General features: G+C 38.9%; 1 protein-coding gene across 8 annotated transcripts in view; it reads right to left on the reverse strand.

Moving 5' to 3' along the window:
- Positions 1-22971, reverse strand: part of FAM184A (family with sequence similarity 184 member A) — a 64775-nt gene that overhangs the window by 15546 nt on the left and 26258 nt on the right. For 6 of the 8 annotated variants that reach the window (XR_014155043.1, XM_081856137.1, XM_081856139.1 and 3 more), the window contains 8 exons: positions 22064-22199; positions 19475-19656; positions 18772-18969; positions 16122-16244; positions 12156-12317; positions 11263-11388; positions 10972-11118; positions 6086-6127 (listed from right to left, as the gene is read on the reverse strand). Coding sequence is in view for 7 of the 8 variants with exons in the window: in XM_081856137.1 (XP_081712263.1) it covers positions 6086-6127; positions 10972-11118; positions 11263-11388; positions 12156-12317; positions 16122-16244; positions 18772-18969; positions 19475-19656; positions 22064-22199 (1116 nt within the window). In the remaining variant the exon portion in view is untranslated. The remainder of the gene's footprint in view (positions 1-6085; positions 6128-10971; positions 11119-11262; positions 11389-12155; positions 12318-16121; positions 16245-18771; positions 18970-19474; positions 19657-22063; positions 22200-22971) is intronic. The other 2 variants (XM_081856138.1, XM_081856136.1) reach the window with 1 other exon arrangement.

A 22971-nucleotide genomic window follows, 5' to 3' on the forward strand; every position in this document is an offset into this window, starting at 1 on the left:
CAGGACTTTCTCTTCCTTTCCCATCCAGCTTCTAGTGTCCTCAAAATCTGCTCTAGAAAGATGGGGGACCCTATAGAGCAGAACCTGGGTGCATGCACAATGGACTACAGGGGGGAGGAAAGGAAGGGAAAGTCCCATTGTATGAGCAATTTTGTTGGGAAGTTGGCCAGACATCACTGGATGTCACCTACAGTATATGCCTAATGAAGTATTACTATGAACTATAACTAATGAGCAAAGAAATACCACATAGTTTATGGAATGCAGATTAGCAATGTGTCATCACCAGCTGTTTGAACGTCAAGTGCAATACACTTTTAGTGGATTGCAATCCTACAGCCAGCTGAAAGCCAGTTCAGTGGCCGCAGAAAGTTAATTCAAGTGCTGCACCACTGGCAGAGAGAGTGTCCTAATGGTGGGATGGCGCTTAAGCCACTGGAGGACCTCAATACACCCACTGAAAAGTTCAAGGATATAGGTGTCCCACTGGTACTAGGAGCCAAAGTGAGGCATTTTGGTGTGCGTATCAGGAGCAGTCAAAGATCCATAGGATTTTAAGCCCCCTTGTTTCTCCAACACACCTTCAAAAATGGCATGAAACTTCATCAGCCCTGGGGGGATATGGTGGAGTAATGTCCCTTCTATTGGAATAAACAGCAGAGGTGAGGAATGAAAAATCTGTCACCATCCCATTTCCTGGCCTGGTTGAAGTGAGCCAAAATGGGTATAGATATGTAACTGCAATCCTACACACACCTGGGAGTAAGCCCCATTCATCTCAATTGAACTTACTTGCATGTAGACATGCATAGCATTGTGTTGAGAAATTACTTATCAATTAAAAAAGATTCTGTTCCATCACCGCAGTCAAGAGACTAAATATCAGTAATTTTTTTTGCCTAATATGTACTACCAAAATCAATGCTAATAATTCTACAGCACCTTCTAAAGAAAATTCATATCCTTTAACCCAGCTGTAATACATGCCATTATTATGAATTTGTGGCATAGCTCATGCCTTCATAAATCAATCTAAAGGCCCACTGGTAGCCTTCAATTCAGTAGATTATTTTCTACACACCCAGTAATAGGCAACATGGGTACTAGCAGGGTAGAGAGCAATGTACAAACCACACAGGCTACTCCTGGTCTGGGCAATGATTCTCACAGAGTGAGTTATGTAGCACCACCCAGGCCAAGTTCATCAGGCAATAAAAGAGAGTGCAACTTTAAATCCAGCACGCACTCTTACTAGCAAAAAATGAAGCTCCACTGCAGAGGCTTCTGAGGTATGACATCACTCTGCAACGGTGCTACCAAGTCATTTTGATTTGAGAAACACCATTCCAAGACTGAACTCACATGAAACAACAGCGTGGACTGAAGGCCCTTTAAGATTAGCAGTGGGGCATATGGTTTTCCAGATTGATAAAGTTAACTGATAAAATCATTGCAGTCATTAGTATGATCTGCATTAGTCTGCAGTGGCTCATAGTACAAAACGAAACGAAACGAAACGAAACGAAACGAAACGAAACGAATCAAATCAAATTTATTACTTTATACCCCACCCATCTGGCTGGGTTTCCCCAGCCACTCTGGGCAGCTTCCAACAAGAGACTAAAAATACATTAAAACATCAGTCATTAAAAACTCCCCTAAACAGGGCTGCCTTCAGATGTCTTCTAAACGTCAGATAGTTGTTTATTTCTTTGACATCTGATGGGAAGGCTTTCCACAGGGCAGGTGCCACTACCAAGAAGGGCCTCTGCCTGGTTCCCTGTAACTTTGCTTCTTGCAGTGAGGGAACCGCCACAAGGCCCTCGGCGCTGGACCTCAGTGTCCAGGCTGAACGATGGGGGTGGAGACGCTCCTTCAGGTATACTGGGCAGAGGCCATTTAGGGCTTTAAAGGTCAGCACCAACACTTTGAATTGTGCCCAGAAACGTACTGGGAGCCAATGCAGGTCTTTCAAGACCAGTGTTATATGGTCTCAGTGGCCGCTCCTAGTCACCAGTCTAGCTGCTGCATTCTGGATTAGTTGTAGTTTCCTGGTCACCTTTAAAGGTAGCCCCACGTAGAGTGTGTTGCAGTAGTCCAAGCGGGAGCTAACTAGAGCATGCACCACTCTGGTGAGACTGTCTGTGGGCAGGTAGGGTCACAGCCTGCGTACCAGATGGAGCTGGTAGACAGCTGTCCTGGACACAGAACCAACCTGCGCCTCCATGGATAGCTGTGAGTACAAAATGACTCCCAGACTGCGCACCTGGCCCTTCAGGGGCACAGCTACCCCATTCAGGACCAGGGATTCCTCCACACCCACCCGCCCCCTGTCCCCCCAAAACAGTACAAAAAAGTCAGTATAGTAAGGATAGTGGTATGTATTAGTGGTAATATTTAATATAAAGATTGAACTCGCAAATTATAGCAGGATTTTAAATGAAGACACATTTACAGTGTGATACAGGTAAAACAATAAAGCAATTATTCTAATTACTGATCAGATTTTGTAAAAGCTAATATAAACACTACATATATAAACGAGCAAGCTGAAAGACCGCTGCAACAAATTCTAGTGCCTGCACTAAAATTAACTTGCAGTCATGATAAATTTTTAATTCAGAATTTCCCTTCCCCCATTCTTGGTTTTCTTTATGTATCTGTGGGAACTAGCAACCTTGAACAAAAGATTTAGGGCAGGAGCCCTGACAACAAAAGGGACTTGAGTAGCCTCTTAACTTTGCTACTACAAATTATTTAAGTACAGTGGTACTTCTGGTTACGAACTTAATTCGTTTCAGAGGTCCGTTCTTAACCTGAAACCATTCTTAACCTGAGGTACCACTTTAGCTAATGGGGCCTCCCGCTGCCACCGCCATGCAATTTCTGTTCTCATCCTGGGGTACTACTTCCAGGTTAGCAGAGTCTGTAATCCTAAATGTTGGTAACCCGAGGTGTTTGTAACCCAAGGTACCACCTGCACCGTATTTCCTGATCACAAATGGCTGACATGTCCAACATTATGTACCTCCTAGGGTGGTCACTTATACACTGCGAAAAAGAGAGAGAATGCTTCTGTCTGCTCAGTCTGTTGTCTAGATGCTAACTGTTGATGGACAACTTCAAACACACTATCTTTAAACTAGACTTGGACAAGATAGATGATCTGTCTTCTGTAAAGTAGGACACATGACCACCCTATCTGCTTCAGAAACTCCCAATTTTTCCTTTTGTATTTGGTACTGTGGGAGTCTACTTATCTTGCAACAGACATTATATGATGGTGGGTGGGCATGGTTTGGGCCAAACCATGCAGTGGGTCAAATGGAGACGCCTATGGGCCAGAGGTTACACAAACCCTCCATTATCAGTGGGAACAGGACTCAGGAGTGAAAAGCAGCAACAACAACAACAACCCTACACTTGCCAGTGTCAGCAATGCAGACTATGAGCATGCTCAGATATATTCATTTCAGAATAATATTTAATTCTATAAACTGCAGTTTTCCTTCCTGATTAATGAGTGAGTCAAGAGGGAGAAAAGTCTACATTTCCCAGATTACACATTGGCAAATAAAGCTTAGAAGCAGCATTAGCTGATGTATCACATCCCTCTTCGGACACATGCTAAGTGGGGAAGATGGAAACTGGCAGATCAGAGAACTGGTGAGGAGCCATTACAAGCTGCCAAGGCAAAATTTGAAAGGGAATAGGCTTAACGTTTTCTGAACTGAGAGAGGTTCAAACACTCCCCAACCTTCCAAAATTCTTGTCCACCCTTAAACAGTACTTCTATCTACAGTAGTCCTACCCCTTCCTGTTCCTGTGTTCCACTCTACTTGCTACACATTATACAGGCCCTAAGCAAGAGTTCTACTCTTGACTTATATGTTCCTGCAGTGCAAGGTCTACAATTAAAGTTCCTCCTAAATCATTTCTCTTGGTTGTGATACCTAGTATATTCAGCTTCCGCTCACACATCACCGAACAGACTTGAACATTAGTCTAGTTCTCTAAATAAAACCTGGAAGCAACGTATTTCTTATATGAATTAAATTAATCATTACCAATTTTAATGTATCAAGGCAGATACTATGTAAAGAATATATGCTATTGGAAGTTCCATTAAAAGTGACAAAATTAAGGACAAACTTTTATGTGTAATACATGGATGCGTGGAATATATTCTTTTATGCATATAAATCAATTTTTAAAACTTGCTATCTCATTTTGAAGTAGAAGAAAAGGATGATAAAAATCAGTTTGGTCACCTTAAATAAGTGGACTGGATTACTAGCTGCCTAGCACTTAATATGAACAAATTGTATATAAAGATTCTATTTTAAGCTTTCACATTTTTAAATCTTTTTCTTTTGCTTCTGTTAGTTATCTATTGTAATGTCTCATTTCCTATCCTTGCATTATATTGTTGACACAATGGCAACCAACCTACTAGAATCTGATATTAAATTATGAAAAAAGTTCCGTAACTGTGCAGAGTTTTAATGATCCATAATATATCTCATCATATAAAGAGCCCTATTAAAATTGCACAGAATGCTAATGTTTCCCCAGCATTGATCTTTTACATTCATATAACCATTCAGTGATGAGGTAGATTTCCAAGTTAACATGCAGTAATAGAAATAATCCAATTATGTTAATCAGTATAAATATCCTTTTTGCTCTTCTTTTATCTTTCCATTTGGACAAGAACAAATGTTAAGTTTTTGTCAAAATATATTTGAGTTAAACAGTTTATTTCTTCAGAAATAATGTTAAATAAATATTATTTTTATTATTAACCACCGCTGCAATCCAAACTGTGCCAAAAGTAGGCAGTGGAGAAACATGCATACAGTCTGTTTTCTTATAGTTTCTACTGCAGCTGATTCTCCAACTGTGTGACTGTCATTACTGTAACTTTCCCTCCCTAAGTTTAACCTAACCCTTTCCATAAGAGAGGCAGGAAGGGTGAGACAGGAAGAAATAGAAAGCCTTGCCTAGCAGGCAGTGGCACTAGCAGCAGAGCCAGTCAGTGGAAGCAAACACCATTGAACTCAATGAGATTTATTTCTGAGCAGACATCTGTGCTGTAAAATACTATGCAACTCTATGAAGCCTGCAACTAAAATGACACCCTGTACCTGCAAACTATGTTAGTCATTCTAGGAAAAGCTCTACCTACAAACTTTTTTAAAAAATCATAAATTCATTGCCACAGGGCAGGGATGGTGAACGTGCTGCGGCCCACCCTAACAATTAGCCACACTGCCTTGTTGGGCTAAAAGGAGATAAGAGTCCATCAGTAACTGAAGAGCTGTACATTTCTCATCCCTGCCGCAGGGGATCTTCAACTATTTTGATTATCCTAAAGACCAAAGTCAATATTCCAGGGAGTTTTCCTAAACATTATGTTTAAATGTTAGCTAGGATCCAAACGGCCTTAAATGAAGTGAAAGGCACTTCCTTATGCAAAAAGGGGAACAACTGATTTATTCCTAGCTGCATCACAGCCCATTGCATTACACACCTCTCTGAAAGGTCTCCTGACCATCACAAGTGGCTTTTCAGCCATGTATGTGTGTGACAAAGTAAGTGAAAGATAGAGAAGCTATATCATGTGTGTATGTAGTGCATAAACTTAATAGCATATGACCTTCTGGTGACCATTGAGATCCCACTCATTGATTTTTAAATCTTTGTAGAAATAACAGAATGAAATATAGTAGCCAAACCATAACTGAGTTGCATTATTTATATTAAATTGTAACACGGTACCACACATTTCCATGCTTTAGAAAAAGCTTTATAATGTGCAAATGTACTGCCTGCAAGCTTGCTTTTACATCACATAAAATGACTGTGTGATGTTTAATGTCAAATGATATTAACACATACACATACGAATGAATGAATGAATGCAGCGCAGAGCTTTTTATGAAATTAATGTGTAAACTCTTCCCTTGAACAACATTTCTTTATTGATTTCAAAGGCTAATGCTCTGAAGCAGCACTGGCCAGTATGCAAGCTGAGAAGTGCAAGCATGCCCTCATGTACATATTGTAAGTGCAACTCACTTACATTGCTGATAGATTTATGCAAAGCTTCACCGAGACAGTGCCGCTATGAAGGAAAGATCACAGGAATAAAGGGAAATATTCAGAAATAACTAAGAAGATGGAATAAAGAAGGGACAGTAAAACACAGAACATTATATTAATTTAAGAAGGAAAAATATGTTGAAAATTGGGCGAAATTGACACAGAACATTTTTGCTATGGCTTGTTATGGAAATCCACTGAACATATTAAAATCACATAAATACAATTTGTGGTCCCATTTTTATAAGAGTTAAATATTGGGAGGAAATTTGTGTATGCTCAAGGATTTTATCATGCTCCTGTATTAAATATTTTTTTCCTTTGATCCAAATTGACACATCTACTTCAGTAAATATACTCTGGAAGAATGGCCAAGTATCTGTTGCATTTCACTATTAATATTTTGTTAACAAAAGCCCTTCAAACATTTTAAACAAATGTTCAGCTATATTTTGACATACATTTTGCCATCATTTTAAACAAGATGGCAACATGATTAAACATCGAAATCTATTTTATTGCCAAACTCAAACCAATTTGTAAATAATTTGGAACACAACTGAAACTTTTTTTTAAAGATTTAGTTATGGATGTTCCTTAAAATATGTATTTTAAATTGTCAATCCATAGCAAAATTACATTCTACATATAATACTTTAATGTCATTTAATAGGGGTGTGCACTGGTCACAATTGTCAATTTGTATCTGTCTTTGGGAAGCAGTCCAATTTGTTTCAGAACCATTCTGTGTCTTTCCAACTTGACATTATTGGAGATCGAATTAAACCTATTGAAAATTAAGTTTTCTTTTCCCCTGTCCACTATAATCAGGAAACTAAAACAGCTATAACTTTTTTCACAGAAGTGGATGAAATGTGCAGGCATAGGAATCCCTCCTTAGTGGATTAAGCCTTCCTAATTGTAAGCGGATACAACTAGGGAACTTGGTGTGCGGCATCTTTACAAATTGATTTTCTTAAAAACAAGTATTTTTTTCATGTTATGACATAATTAGATTCAGTTTGTAGAATAGGTCATACCTTCAGAGAGGACGAAGGCTGTAAAATTTCAGAATGATACATGTAATAGTTCTCCTACAAGTGCAGATGTTACTATTTCAGAGTGAGTACTATGAGACTCTTGGAAAGCAGCAACAATGATGTAAAAATAGCGTAGATTCCCAAGAAATGACCCTTGTTACTCCAAGGGTCATTGATAGAGTGGGCTTCTGCCACTCCCCATGGATTTTTGGGGCTACAAAAGAGACCTCTTCATTGACTTGTTTTGTGAAAAACAAGCAGTTTTTAATGTCTCACACATCACTGTGATTGGAGTACCCTGGGAAAATAATTCACACTGATTCATGGAAGACCTGTCCATCAAAATGAAACATCTCCCCCACCTCTCTATCCACTCCCCTCTCAAGCTCTTGGCGTTTCCCCAGTCAGTTTGTTTTGGTTTTTGAGGGCAGGGTGGGTGTGGAAAGTAGAGGCCACGGAGTAACAGAAGCCTTAGGAGTCTGTGATCCACCTCAAGATGCCTTGTTTATAGTACAAACTATAACCTTCCCTGTTTCACATTCAGGGTACACAGAGCCGATGCACACCCCTACCATTTATTAACAAGCTGAAGATGTACTGTCAGCATGTATAAGTGGTACATCACCATATACATCAGATGCAACATATATATGATCAATACAATTTTAAAAATTGAATGATGGGTAATTTCATTTCTGGATACATGATTTATGATTCAGACACCAGTTATTTCAGATTAGTGCGAAGCAAAAAAAAAAAAAAAAAAAACCTAAGCTATACTAATTCCCAGATCTAGGAAACTGCAAAGCTACATTCATGGCTAAGCCAGCTTGATGTATTAAGATTCCAAACTCTGAACTACTCCTCTGAAAAGCGGGTCCTACACTCTTTGCTTGCTGAGATTGGATGTCAGATACATCTTTTAAATCTGAAATTTGGGACATTATGCTTGTTTACTTTGGATTTTATTTGATTTAATGCTAGGAAATTGTTATCTACATAGAGTAGACCCACTGAAATTAATGCACTTAAGTTAGCAATGCCCACTGATGTGTCTACTTTGAGTATGACTTAATTGTAGTCAAACTAATATTTGTGTGTGTTGAGAAAGTCCTGGATGTGATCCTGAATTGTTGTTTGCTGTTTGTGTGTGTGTGTGTGTGCATATACTAACAGTCAGGATCACCTACATTCTCTATCAGAGCTACCTCATAGTCTAACATACTTTTCAGCCCTATTTCTTTCCCCTTAATGGGGAAAGCAAAGTATTATTTTGTGTCCTCAAGCACGTGATACTTAGTTCTATCTCTAATTTCCAAATAATGTCTACAAGACCATATTCTGAACCATTATCTCAATACAGTGAAGGCCTGGTTGGGGACTGTGTAGAACCAAAAGGTGCAAATGTCCCAGAAGGCCTATAACTGCTATCTTGGTAGTCAAGATAACCCCAGGACTAATTGGTGTGAGCTGTAACATGAGATCACACATGTTTATCTGCTTGTTTGAAGCCTTCTTTGGGATAGAGGAGGCTTCTCATGCTGCTTGCTTGTCAGCTGCTTGCTTATCTAAGAGATGGATAAGAGCTGGGAAGGGGCCTCTAAGCCAGGTGTGAGTTAATTGGACCATTGTTGCCTGCTTAATACCTTGCTTTTTGTATAAGTAAACCATATATGATTAGCACTTCAGGGACAAAGCCAAAGTGCTGCTTGCCACTTCAGTGGCAAGGAATCCTGCATTACATTGCAGTATGTGAGTATCTTGCTATACCTGTAATATAAAATACTACAACTGATCACTATGAAGATTTGTGCATCTTTCTTTGGAATCCCTGCAACTGGGACCATCGGGCCATCAGTCAATTCATCACCCTGGTCTGTATTTGGACCCGCAAGACAGAACAGGACTAACAAATTAATTTCAGACAAGAGAGGTGCTGTTAGTCAGCAGACAAGCTAATTTAGGACTGTGAGTACAGCCTGTTCTAGATGGGATTGCACTCAATTTGAAGGATAGGCTTTGCTCTTTGGCAGTGCTTCTGGATCCAGCATAGCTCCTTGATGCCAAAGCAGCTGCTGTATCCAGGAATGCTTTTGCCCAGTTTTGGCTGGTGTGTCAACCCTTTTCTGGAAAAGGCAGCTCCGATATGTCACCTTCAAGCTAGATTTTTGCAACATACTCTATATGAGGCTGTTGCCTTTTAAGTGTGTTCAGAAACTGTAGCTGGTACACAATGCAGCAATCAGATTGCTTTCTTGTGTATGTTTCAAAGACCATATGACACCAACCTTGTTTGGTGTTTCCAGGCCCAACTTAAGGTCCTGGTGGTTATCTATAAAGCCAACAGCTTATGGGAGGGGATCTGAAAGACTACCTCCTCCAATATGAACCAATCCAGAGGCAGAAATCATTTTCTGAAACCCTTTTGTATGGCCCACAAAAGAGATCCAATTGGTGAGGATGCTAGATAGGGTATTTTCTGTACCGGCACCTCAGTTTATGAAACTCCCTTCCTAGAGACATTAGACTGGCCTCATCCCTGCTCAATTTTAAACATATTTTTTTTGTTTGGCTTTTAGTGTTTTTTAAGTTGATATTTTGTTTTAATGTGTTACTTATATTATTGTTTTAAAATGTATTTTCTTTTCTTGCAAACTTGCTTAGTGGCCCATGTTATAGCCAAAAGGTGATACAAAAACATTTTAATAAACAAACAGTGAAATTTTATGGCTATCTACTTACAAGTTAGTCCCAATAAGTTCAATGCGACCTACTCTCAGACAAGCTGATCATAGGATTTAAGGATTAAACCATATTCTGTTTACCACATTTCTAAAATACACCTATAAATGTACTTTTTCCTGAACACATCAAAATCCATAGCTTATTGTATTTAATTTGTGTGTGATGCTTTTTAGTTCTGTTGCAGAACAGGAATATTTGGTAAAGTTAACTCACTACTTTCAGGAGGGGGTATCATTAATTTGAAACCCATCAAAGATATGATGCAATAAAAAATCTTCCAGTATCCATTAATGGAAGACATATGCGTTCCAGTGGAAACTATGCTGAAATTATTGTTTCCTTATGCTTTGTCTGCTGCATAATTTTTACAAGTCTCAAACTGTCCATCCTTAAATAAGTCTTTGTCTTTGTATATAGCCTATCACAATTATTTGATTTCTGCAGGTAACATTTGTAGAACATATGAAGGTCCTATGAAGAATTTCCATACATGGTGGCTTCCAATGTGAACAGATATTTCAGCAACAAACAAGAAACTTATTACTGGATAGTCTTCAGTACCTACATTTTTGCTTTTTGCAAAATGTGCATAGTTCAGATGGCTGTTGTGGATTTAGCTCCTCTCCTTTGTATATTGTGTGCTGTTGGGCTGCACTGGGCATGGATGCTTAATAAGTTTATGTTTTTCATTTTGGATTTTATTGTTATGCATCAGGCTCTGAGTAGCACGAGCTTTTGAGGGAGAGGGATATAAACAAACTGGTGAATAATAACATTTTCCCCAATATTTTAAGCTAGAGTCCTCTCAGATGTGAATCATACAGTTAAAGTCTGTCCTTCAGGTACACAGTTGTACATTGGAGAGAGCAGATACCATGGCTTAGCCCTTACAGATTTCCCAATTCACTGCTAATCAAAGCATATTCATATATTTCATATAATTCTGTAACAGACACAATGGCCACCGACTTCAGCATATGATTTCCCTCCTTAATCATCCAACTAGCTCTACAACAATTTATCCCTTTTCAGATGTAATTTCACAACAGTAATAAAACATGCTAGTAATCATTCCAGTTACCTGATCCAAAAGATCTTCAACTTTCTTCTGCCAGCTATCTCTGGCAGCATTTTTCTCTCTCTCTTTTAGCTGCAGAAGTTGAGTCATTGCTGACTTTTTATCCTCCTCATGCTGAAGCCTTAACTCTTCTCGAAGTTTGGTACATTCCTGCCTAAGAAGAAGAAGCAGAACTAAAACTTTCTGGCCTTTAATAACACTATAAAAATATTATTGAAACACACAGTTTGGTCACATAACTGCATTTAATACATGCTTTGTTGTAAAAGAAAAAAAATAAAATAAAAAGGGCACTTGCCGAAGATTTTCTGTCCATTTTATTTCTAGATCACGGGCCATTCTGTCAACCTTGAATTTTTCCTCTTCCCTCATAGCTACAATCATTACTTCATGCTGCTGTCTTTCCTGGTCTAGTTCACCCTAGGAGCACAAAATTCAAAACATAGATAAGCAGCAACAAAATGATTTCATGACAATATTCTGCTCGGAAGCAATGTTAGTGCCTTTACTGAATGCTCAAGCAGTACTAGTGATTTTTTAATCTGACTGCTCAAGAATATGTTTTAGTTTGTATATTTTTATGCAATTAATTTAATGACACCTTAAAAATTTATATTTTGATAATATTTTAATTGTATGAATTGAGTTGCTTGTTCCTATTAACTATTGATTAAAAAAACAAGGATTTTCAAGTTCATCAGTGTTATGTAGATAAAACAGATCCTGACTCAAGGATCCATGATAACTTTTAGGTACATGCCAAGGAAGCTTGATATGTGCATAAGAACATAAGAGCCCTGCTGAATCAGACCAATGGTCTATTAGTTCAGCAACCTATTTTCCACAGGTGTCCTCTGGATGCTTCTCAGAAGCTCACAAGTAGGAAATGAAAGATACAGTCTTCTCTTGTTGCTTCCAGCAGCCGGCATTCAATGACATGCCAGCTCTGAATCTGAGGTTAGAGCCATAATGACTAGACTCATTCCCCATGAATTTGTCAAATTTCCTTTTAAACACATCTAGTTTAGAGGACAGTAGCACATCTGAGTGAATATAAATATATGGGGTTACAGTAGACATTAGAGTAAATAGGAAAGCTTCTCTCTGTGTGTAAGGAGAGGGAGCTTCAGATGTGTAAAGCACTTGCCATGAATCTGAGTGATGGAGCTGGTGTATCCTGAAGTTACCTGAACATTATACAGAGAATCAGTGGTCTCCCTCAGTCTTGCCCTCGTTAACTCCAGTTCTTTTTGTAGTATTTCCTGGGTTTCCTGGAGATTGGAGATGTGCCCTTCTGCAGTACCAAGGCCCTGTTCACTTTTTCTTACTAGATCTTGTAATCGACCCATCTACAAAAAGGAGAGAAAAAAGTATTGATAGTTTAACAATTTCAGATTATGAACTTGTGTATGCTGAATAGTATGGTACTCAGTATATAGTTAACTGAGCATGACATACTTTTGTGCATATTTCCCCCTATTTAAATATAATCTTCATACAGGCAAAACCAACCCCACTCATAATTTTACTATTCACTACTATTAAAAAACAAACATACACCAAACATTTCAAACAAACACAAGTATCACAGTTTCCTAAGATTTAGTCTTTTAAAAAACAGGTTATAAAATACAATATTATAGATAAGAGAGGGCTTCCAAGAGCTACTGTAATTTCAAACATGGTTGGCAATTGCAAAGATATATCCCCTATATGCGGAAGCTTTATTCATTATGCACACCAGTATTCTGCAAGAATGTAGACAGCACTGCATCCAAGCACACACAATTTGCTGTTTGAAGTCTCATGGCCTTCACCCCATCAATATCTGGTAAGGAGACAAGCTTGCGTTTACGAGACTGTACCTGTATTTTGAAATATTTCCTAAAGGATTGTATTAGTCAGGAGTTGCCAACCTTATTATTAAAGGATTTTGTAACAGGATTTTGTGGAAGGCAATTCTTTTATAACTTTACTTTTACAAGGATTATCTCAAATAGAACTTCAGACATTTTTAACACTACATAGTGACCTTTGTTATATACGCTAGCAGTATATAACAGCTGCCTGCAACTGGGAATGCATGAAGAACATGCAATACAGATTACTTCCAATTATATCCGCATGAGATAGACTAGTATACATATTTTGGTTAATATTCTCTTTTTTGTATTTGTTTGCTTATGCATAAATATCACCCTAAATTAAGCTTTCGATTCAGAACTACTGACAGTATCAATGAGGCTGAATGTGAGGAAAATGCAAATCAATAGTGTGAATAAGGAAAAATTATCCTTCTGTTTCAAGTTTAAAAACCAATAAACCATGAAGTACATGTCTCCCTTAAGTGTCTTCAAAGCAAATAGTGAACCTAGTACACAATCTCCTCCTAGAGAATGAGTAACTAACGTGCCACTTTCCGAAGCAGAACTCATATTTTGCCTGACTTGGAAGCTCTATATACCCATATCCTTTCATCCAGTGGCCTCATATACCCATCAATGTTCTTGAACATAGGAGGAATTTAATTAAACTTCAACTTTTACTCATTGTATTTTGAAAACTAGCTTGGTAAAGCTGGATTATTGTTTGTTACACAAGTATCAATACCACCCTTTGAAAAGAGATGACTCATCTACAGTTATTTGCCTTCCGCTCTGTATATATACATTTGCATATTCACTTCTCCACCAGACAGTCCACCAGCCACCACTCCAACTTCAGATTCTATTTTCTAAGAAAAGTTGTTGAATAGGTGGACAGTCTGCAGACTCAGACATACACAGATACTGTCAGCTACATATAAGCCTTCTTGCCTGGCTTTTTACCTGGGTATGCAGCAAGACTGAAATTGCAGTTGTGACTGAGAATCTCTGCCTAGATGTTGAAAAGGGAAATAGCATCCTTTTGATTCTTTGGCAACCTTTGATAAAATGTATAATTTGGACCAAGAATTGAGCACTTGGTCTTACATGATCGACATGGCTTTGGATTTTGTATTTCACAGCAGTACACCACATAGCATTGGAAATTGCTTTTGAGACTAGATATTTACAATTCAAAGGAATACAAAATCTCCCTAGGCATGTACAAGTCCTTGTTACATGCCTGTAGTAACTCTTTGGACCTTGATCTTGGCATCATTGTGAGCATCTGAAAGATTGCTCCCAAGTGACTATACTTAGACATACATTCATCACCTCTCCCTTAGAGGTTTTATTCACAGCAAAGCAGTACAGTGGACGCTTGGGTTGTGAACATGATCTGTGCGGGATGCACATTCACAACCCACAGAGTTCGCAACCCGCGTCTGCGCATGTATGGGTTGCGATTCGGCGCTTCTGCGCATGCGCAAAGTGCGATTTAGAGCTTCTGCACATGGGCGACTGCCGAAACCTGGAAGTAACCCGTTCCTGTACTTCCAGGTTTTGGCAGTCCGTAACCTTAAAAAAAGGAACCTGAAACGTCTGTAACCCAAGGTATGACTGTATGTAATTGTTGTTAAACATAAATAAATAAATAAATAAATAAATTCTCCTGGGGATCCCGCCTTTGGTGACCCATGGGATCCTATTTTACTCCCTTCTTGTTCAGTGCAAATGTGGGGCCACTTTGTTCTGCAACAGTTTAGACGCTAAGAGCAGAATCTTATAAATGTCTACTCACAAGTTAAATAAATAGGACTTACGGTAGCTGTGTAGAGGATTGCAGCAATAAGTAAGCAGCTTTTATTCTCAGCAGTCCCTAATCCATTTATAAGCTATTTATTAGTGTTTGTATGAAATAATGAATAATTTAATGAAATAGTTTTAAAATGACAAATTGGCTAAATTGGCTTTTTCTGGATACTGAACCATTTCTGTGACAACTTATAAGCGACATTATTATCTGTAAAACTGACATTTTAAAAATGTTAGTTTGTAACTCTGAAGCTGAGCATATAATTATTTTTTTATGAGAAGGATCAATAGTTCAATAACAGTATTTTTAAAAGAGCAAATTAAGAATGCAATAAACATTAGATTTTCCTGTTACTAACCAATATACCATCTCTATCAAGTTGTTTAAAATAAAAAGCCACTCCTCTTCAGGACTGCAAAATAGTATATTAAAAACGAATGTACAAATGAAATTATAAATAAGAAATACTTAGCACAATGTTGCTCACAAGAAATATGGTCCTCAGACTGAAACAGGTTCTCCGCCCTGGTATACTGTATGAATGCCTTTGTTTGTATATAAAAAGAAGCTATAATGCAGACACCCCCAAACTGCTGACCTTCAGTTGTTGACTACAACTCCCAACATCCCTTACCACTGGGCATGCTGGTTGGGGTTTGTAGGAGTTGTGAGTCCAATACTGGAGGGTCCCAGACTGGGGGATGCTGCTGTCATGGGTAAGATACTGAACTTGGGCCAAGAAATCCAGGTTCAAATCCCCCCAGCCACTTAGTGGTGGTCTTAGAATATTCAGGACACTCTCTATCTAAATCTATAATATAATATAGGGTTACTTTGAATGTAAAATGAGGAGAATCTATGTAAATTAACCTGAGCTCTTTAGAAGAAGGTTGGAGTATATATGCAACTACTAAGCAAAGCATTTGCATTTTTTTAAAAAAAAACATTGGGGGAAATACAATTACTGTACATGGGAAGTTAAGAATTATTGCTGGATTAGAGCAAGGTCAATGTAGCAAATTCTGTTTTCAACAGTGGCCACCAGATGCCTCTGGCTTTTTACAAGTAGGACATGGAGATAACATTCTCCTCCCTGTTTGTCCCTAGTATTTGATATTCAGAGGTATGCTGCCTTTGAATATGGAGATTTCATGTTTAGCTACCCATGGCTGTTGCCACCAATATAGCTATCCTTAATAAATGTGATTAAAGCAGTCTAGTGGTCATTACCAAGTCATGACAGAAAATTCTAGCATTATCAGAGAAGAGAACAACCTTCCTTTTCTCTATACCATTCATAAAAGTCATGAATATAAGAACTGTATTTTTAAAAATATATTTAAAAAGCAAAATAGAATAGAGCAAATCTTAAACATACAGCTCTAAAACACTGACTAAAGAAAATATCAGTATTGGTTAAAAGTGGTCTAATGCACATGACAGTTAGCTGATATGACTAAGCTGATTCTTGCCTCCTGATTGGATGAAGTCAGCTTGGTTGTCAGTTCTTCCCTCAGGTTTTCCAACTGCTGTCGAAGCTGATTCTTCTCGTCTTCAAAATGTATCTTCTCTTTTTCAAAGTGCTGCTCCAACTCCTTAAGAAAACGAAAAACAATAGAAATGCCTGTTTAGGTTCATTACATACTGAAGCAGGACTCGTATTAGTCTGTTTTTCTAATGCTCATGGTTGTTCTATGTATTACTTATAAGACAAACAGAGAGACCTGCTGTTGACACAAATAATATTTAATAAAAGTGCTGGAAATGTTCCTCCTTTTCCCCATTCTAATGAGTCCAACATGCAGAAGAGACAAAATATTAGTAAATTTGTAACAACATCTGGACAAGTCCAAAATTAGGGTAATTCTAAACAAACAAAGGTTTGAGCCAAATATGCCATTTCATAGATGAGAGTTTTAGAAACTTCTGGTCTAATAAAAATATTTAATTTCAAGATGTTATTCTGTAGTGAAACTACCCAAACACAAGGACAAAAAATGTAAAAATTTAAGATGTCAGCTGAGGGCTTTCATGAAAGTACTGGGACTGTCAGTTTAATATTAACCTGGCCTGTTGAAAACAATGAATCAAAAACAATTACTCCCAACAGTACATGCCCCCATCTCTCTCAAAAAAAGTATGGTACATCTTTCGCTAGGAAACAAATAATTAAAAAAACTAGCAAAGTTGCTACAGGGGAATTTGAGACTATTCTTGCAACCTTTAAAGAAAGAGTGGACAGCCTCTAGCCCATGGGTTGGTCTTGGCCCGTCACAGTGTACAATTTGGCATGTGAGGCCATATCCTGAAAGAAACATCCACCTGCCCATTAGATGACATCACTGATGACATCAGCTGATGGGTTGGAGGACAGCGTTTTAAATCCTGCATCGGCTGCATGTTCTGTTACTCAAGCAGAATTCTATGCACAGGGTTTCTGCTGATGACACTTGTTAGGTTAATCCTGGCCATTTCTCTTTACTGTATGGTATTCTAGGTCTATTCTAGCAGTTCAAAAGCACGTCAAAGTGCAAGTAGACAAACAGGTACTGCTCCAGCAGGAAGGTAAATGGCATTTCTGTACGCTGCTCTGGTTCGCCAGAAGCAGCTTTAGTCATACTGGCCACATGACCCGGAAGCTGTATGCCAGTAAAGCGAGATGAGCGCCACAATCCCAGAGTCGTCCATGACTGGACCTAATGGTCAGGGGTCCCTTTACCCTTGAGAGCTAGTGTGGTGTAGTGGTTAAGAGCGGTAGTCTGGTAATCTGGGGAACCGGGTTCGAGTCTCCGCTCCTCCACATGCAGCTGCTGGGTGACCTTGGGCCAGTCACACTTCTTTGAAGTCTCTCAGCCTCACTCACCTCACAGAGTATTTGTTGTGGGGGAGGAAGGGAAAGGAGATTGTTAGCCGCTTTGAGACTCCTGAAGGGGAGTGAAAGGCGGGATATCAAATCCAAACTCTTCTTCTTCTTCTTCTTCTTCTTCTTCTTCTTCTTCTTCTTCTTTACCTATTCTAGGTCTAGTATGGAGATATACCAGGCATAGGCAAACTTGGCCCTCCAAATGTTTTGGGACTACAACTCCCATCATCCCTAGCTAACAGGACCAGTGGTCAGGGATGATGGGAGTTGTAGTCCCAAAACATCTGGAGGGCCAAGTTTGCCTGTGCCTGAGATATACACAGAGAAGGCTGCCTCCATGTATACATTGCCCCCAATAGGTCCTCACCTATTACCTCAAAATGCATTTTATATACTTATTTTCTTTAAAGTGTATAAACACTCAAAGCAGCTTACATGAACATCACAGTTTAAACCAACTCATAGTGGTAATTCAAAGAAATGAATGGATGTATATGATGCCCACATTCTAACCTTACTGATGCTTACCTGTGGTCAGAAGGACAGACACAAGTAAGCCCAAAGTAACCTAGGGAGCTGCACTGAGTCAGGCTGCTGGTCCACAATGTCAACAATTACTGGCAGTGGCTCTCCAGGTTATCAGGCAGGGCTCTCTCCTAGCCTTACCTAGAAATGCTGGGAGGTGAACCTGGATCTTCTGCATGCAAAGTACAGAGCTATGGCCCTTCCCCTCCCACTAGTGTTTGTATAACATACAAAACTGAATCAAGTAACTGATTCCTAATGGGTAGACCAGATACATACACTATACATGAACAAGAATTTGATAATTTGCAACTAGCAGAAAATGTTCAGAAGGGAATGTTCCCAATCTTTAACTCTACATGCCCTTTCTATTGTTTTTGCTAATTTACCTGTCCTATCAATCAATGAGAGATACAAAAGAGCCCTAGAAGTCTCTAAACAGTGTTGTAAAAGACTGAGAAAGCAAATTCTTATCTTCTTACCTGTCTATTATTAGCCAATGAGAAATTGGAGAGAAATGCTGCCCATTTTTTATATAAGTGATATTAATATGCAATCTCTTCTGCCTAAAATTTTGTATAGCTGAAAAATTTGCTACATGCTTCCTCTTGCTTTTACAAGCCTCTTACTGGTAAATATCTGGAACTAAGGTATGCTATATACCTGATTTTTTAATTCAAAATCTTTTTCATACAGCAAAACTAAGAACAGTCCTCACATTATAGTTCTCTTACCATTTGCAGTTTCTTTTTCTCCTTGTTAGCAGTGCTATGTGCTGCCTCAAGAGCAGTATGATGTTTCCATGCCAACTCCTCCAAGGTCTTAGAATGAGCCTCATTTAATTGTGCAGCCTCCCCTTCCAGCCTAGCTTGCAGTTTTATCAGCTCCTTCTCATAATATTCTTGTTGTGTTTCCCTTGCTTCATTCACTTTCTGTTAATTCAAACAAACAAACTTGAACTCATGACATCATCCATTTTTCCCACTGTAATCTTTGTCCCCGCCTATGACCTTCAATTCTGCAGCTCTACCACCATTCTCTGTCTCATACAAGACTCCACCCATATTCTCTTGGCAGCTGAAAACTCCACCTTTGCTGTAGTACTGGAAGTGTCTCAGGGACAGTGGGCCTAGAAATAAAGCATTCTGGGTGAGGCCTTGACACCCCTCTCATAAAGACCAAAGAGGCAAGTCGGCCTTGGAGCAGACATGTTACCCTGTCCCATTAGTGTTAATAGAAAATGTTTTTAAAAGAGTAAACTGAGGGAGAGGGTACAGAAAATATCCCCTCCCTCAAATTCCCAGTGTTCTGTGGCCAGCGTAAAGAAGTAGAGCTTAAGAAGTGGCTCCTCCACCACAGTATTTCCTCCTACCACCCTCCACTTTAGGACTGTTGAATCGGAAGTTGTTCGTTTTGAAAAAGCATTACTGCTTTTACCTTCTCCAGTGCAAGAATTTGTTGCCTTTGTCTTTCATCCAGGCTCTGTGTTTTGCTTTGTAATAGATTTCTTTCATCTTCTAGCTGGGACAGTTTCTCCTTTAATCTAGATTTTTCTGATTCCAAATCCCTTATTGTAACTTCCTGGGTCATTTGTGTAGCTTGAAGCATTCCAATATGACCTATAAGAAAAGAAAGTATGAATTTAGAATCAGAGACACATCCAAACACAATTGTGTAAGAATGGCATCGACCATTGGCTGCGTTTAGATTATCCTATCTTGGTTTAAGAAGCACGAGTCTTTTGTTCACATGCTCTGTACCTGCACTGCTGCTTCCCTGTTCCTTTTTGTGTTGTGTTGTGGTAATTCAGAAAGTTTCCCATTATGTCTGATCTGGGAAAATATGGTTACCAGGTTCAGAACAAGCCAGGATCTTAAAACCAGGGTTTGAAGTCGGCTGAATGTCCTTACCAAAGCTGGTAACCACAGGTTATCAGTTTGGATGTTAATTGGAAATTATGGTTCCCACGGATTTCCAAGGATTGATTGCAACACACTGAGAAGGACGGAAGGAAGGGGTTGCATGTGTGGGTACAAGGCTTGTTCATATCTAGCTTTATTAAGCTGATATGATTGCCCCAATGCAGCTAAGTGTTATTTAGACCACAATCCTATATACCAGGGGTCACCAACCTAAGGCCAATGGGCCGGAAGTGGCCTGTGGAGGTTGTTTGACAGGCCCACGAGCCGCCCCAAACCGAGTTGCCTGCTCACGCACTGCACTAATCTTGCGCAGTGCAGCAAGGGGCCTCACTTCTGCAGCAGCAGAAATCGCATCTGCGCAGAGACAGACATAAAAATTGCAGGCGGGTGTGCTCACACATGCAAGAGATCCGGCCCACGGAGGGATCTCCACAGGACCGATCCGGCCCAAGCAAGATAAACCTTGCTGACCCCTGCTATATACATTTACTCCTATGTAAGACCAATTGAATATAGAATGACTTATTTCTAAGAAAACGTGTATAGAACTTCACTGTCAGACAGACTGATCATATAGCAATTTTATTATTTAATGCCACACTGCTCTTATATAAAATCCAGCCTCATTATGTATGTTGTCCAAATAAATCTTTGGGCCACAAGTGAAACCACAATGTCTTCTGAAGAGTAATTCTGTCATAGAACATTCATAGTTAACTCATTTTATAGTTAATTCATTGACACAACTCTTGAACTGCTAAAGTAAGAGGAAATCACCCTAAAAGTCCACTAAACTTTTCCACTCCCTAACACTTGCAGCCCTGGCAAATGTTGTAGTGAGCAAAGTGCAGCATACCCAGCAGTTCCCACAATTATAAAGCTTTTCTATATCTTGAATAGAGCAATCCACTAATTCTCCTTTTTTCCAGGGTCCTGAACAGGCTACACTCAATAAGAGCATCAATAGCAGTGCTGGGCTTGTGCACAGAAGGTAATGCCCAAAATTATTACTGTATTGAATAAAATTTCTGAAACAGATTTTGTTACTATTTTAGAGAGGTAGGGAACAATCAGCAACAGGAGTGCATAACTGCCAGCATCTGGGCTGGATCTGGCCCATGACACAGTACCATCAAGCCGGTAACAACTCTTGGTCGCACCTTTTCACTCAATTGTGTGCCTCAAGCCAACTGTATTTCTGCGCTGGGCGGGGAGAAAAGAGTTCTAATGTGTGGACCAGCCTTCAAATTGTAAAACAATAACAAGCCAAAAACCAGCAAGGCAATCCATGAAAGATTATGCCATAATAAATGTGTAAGTTTTCAAAACGTCACAAGATTCAGTTGTTTTTGCTGCAAGAGGTACCCCTTTGGAAATTATAAAAGTTAACTAATAGAGAATACAAGACTTCACACTGAGTGTTTTGGAGTCTCTCAGTATGTATGTTTGCATTATATATTCAAGACTTTAACCATGATTTTCCCCCCACTATATTTCACATATATGCTAGAAAGTTCAAAATTTAAGACAGCGGGGTAAGGAAGCTCTAGCCTGCAGGCCAAATTAGACACATGAGGCCATTACCCCCAAACCAAACATATCTGCTGTACACCAGACATAATATGTGACACCAGGTATGGGGCAGGTAAAAGCTGCAAAGAACAACTGGGAACTTAAAGTGTGCTCCCAATTGTTCCTTGGTAAGAAGCACTCCTTGACAGTGCCAATAATTTGATGATTTGTGCTGATGCATACAATGATTTGTGCTGATGGATAACTTATCTGAAGTTGTCACCCAATGTCATAATGATATAAGGGGACTGACATCTGGGCAGCCCTGCCTACTTGTTGTAGTGACCTGTGGGTTGGTGGGAGAAGTGAGAAACTACCTGGCCTGGGCTGCTACATTCCCATCACTCTTGATATAAGCAAAGTCTAGCAATAACAAAAGAGTTATACTATAAGCTTTTCAATTCATCATTTAAAGGTTATAAAGGCTTTGTATAAAACAGGCTTTTTGCATTAAACTACTGAACAAAAACATTCTGAATATATACTTAAGGTAGATTACATACAAAGCACATAAAAACATATGCACACATACTGGCTTTTAGTACTAGATCTGTGGCCTGTTGCTGTAAACGTTCTCTAGCAGCTGCTAGTTCACTTTCAACCTCTTTGTGTTTGCTTAACAATGACATTTCCTCATCTTTGACATCATCCAACTGTTTTTGAAGAGCCTAAGAGAAGAGAAAACCATATTAAAAGGACAAAGTAATGCTTTTTAAATGGGACAACTATGAATGAAATTTACCAATTTATAAAACAAAGGATGCTAGCAACTTTCTTGCCTGGACATTCTTGCAGTGCTTTAGTCACAAAAGTCTGTGAGCCTCTTGCATACAAGCCTGATGTACCAATGTGTCTAATAATTAATCCCCCCCCCCATCAACGCAGAAAACAATACAATGTTAAATGTAACCCTTTCCTTTTACATTTGATGTGGCTGGGTGGGTGTACAGGCCCACAAGCCTCACACTCCATGATGAAAACAACACACACACACGGAAGCAAACAAAAATACTAAAACAGCAACATGACAAACAATCATGTTGATAATAAAATAATATGAAAAATAGAAGACATTTTTCTGAATGGAAAGAAGGGACCAGATAGGCTTCCACCATCAGGAGGGCTGTGTTCTAAGTACTCATCAAGCACAACTCAGGTGGTGCATTTTTAAATTATATGGCCATTCAGATAAGTCAGAATAAATGTTCCAGTAATAGTATAGACATGTTGGCATTCTGCCCTGACAGAAAAAAATGCAATTTAATTAGAACAACATATTAAGTTCCCATTACAAAAATGAACTTTATTAAAGAAAATATGCCAACTTAAAAAGCAGCTTACAAGGAAAAAGGCATGACTAAGCTATGTGTGACTGATTGCAAATCAATGTTATGTATTATGCATGCTCAATATATAATTTTTATCCCTTTTTCAAGCCTT

This window comes from Podarcis erhardii (genome assembly GCF_964252035.2).
Source record: "Podarcis erhardii genome assembly, chromosome: 3".
Classification (NCBI taxonomy): Eukaryota; Metazoa; Chordata; class Lepidosauria; order Squamata; family Lacertidae; genus Podarcis; species Podarcis erhardii.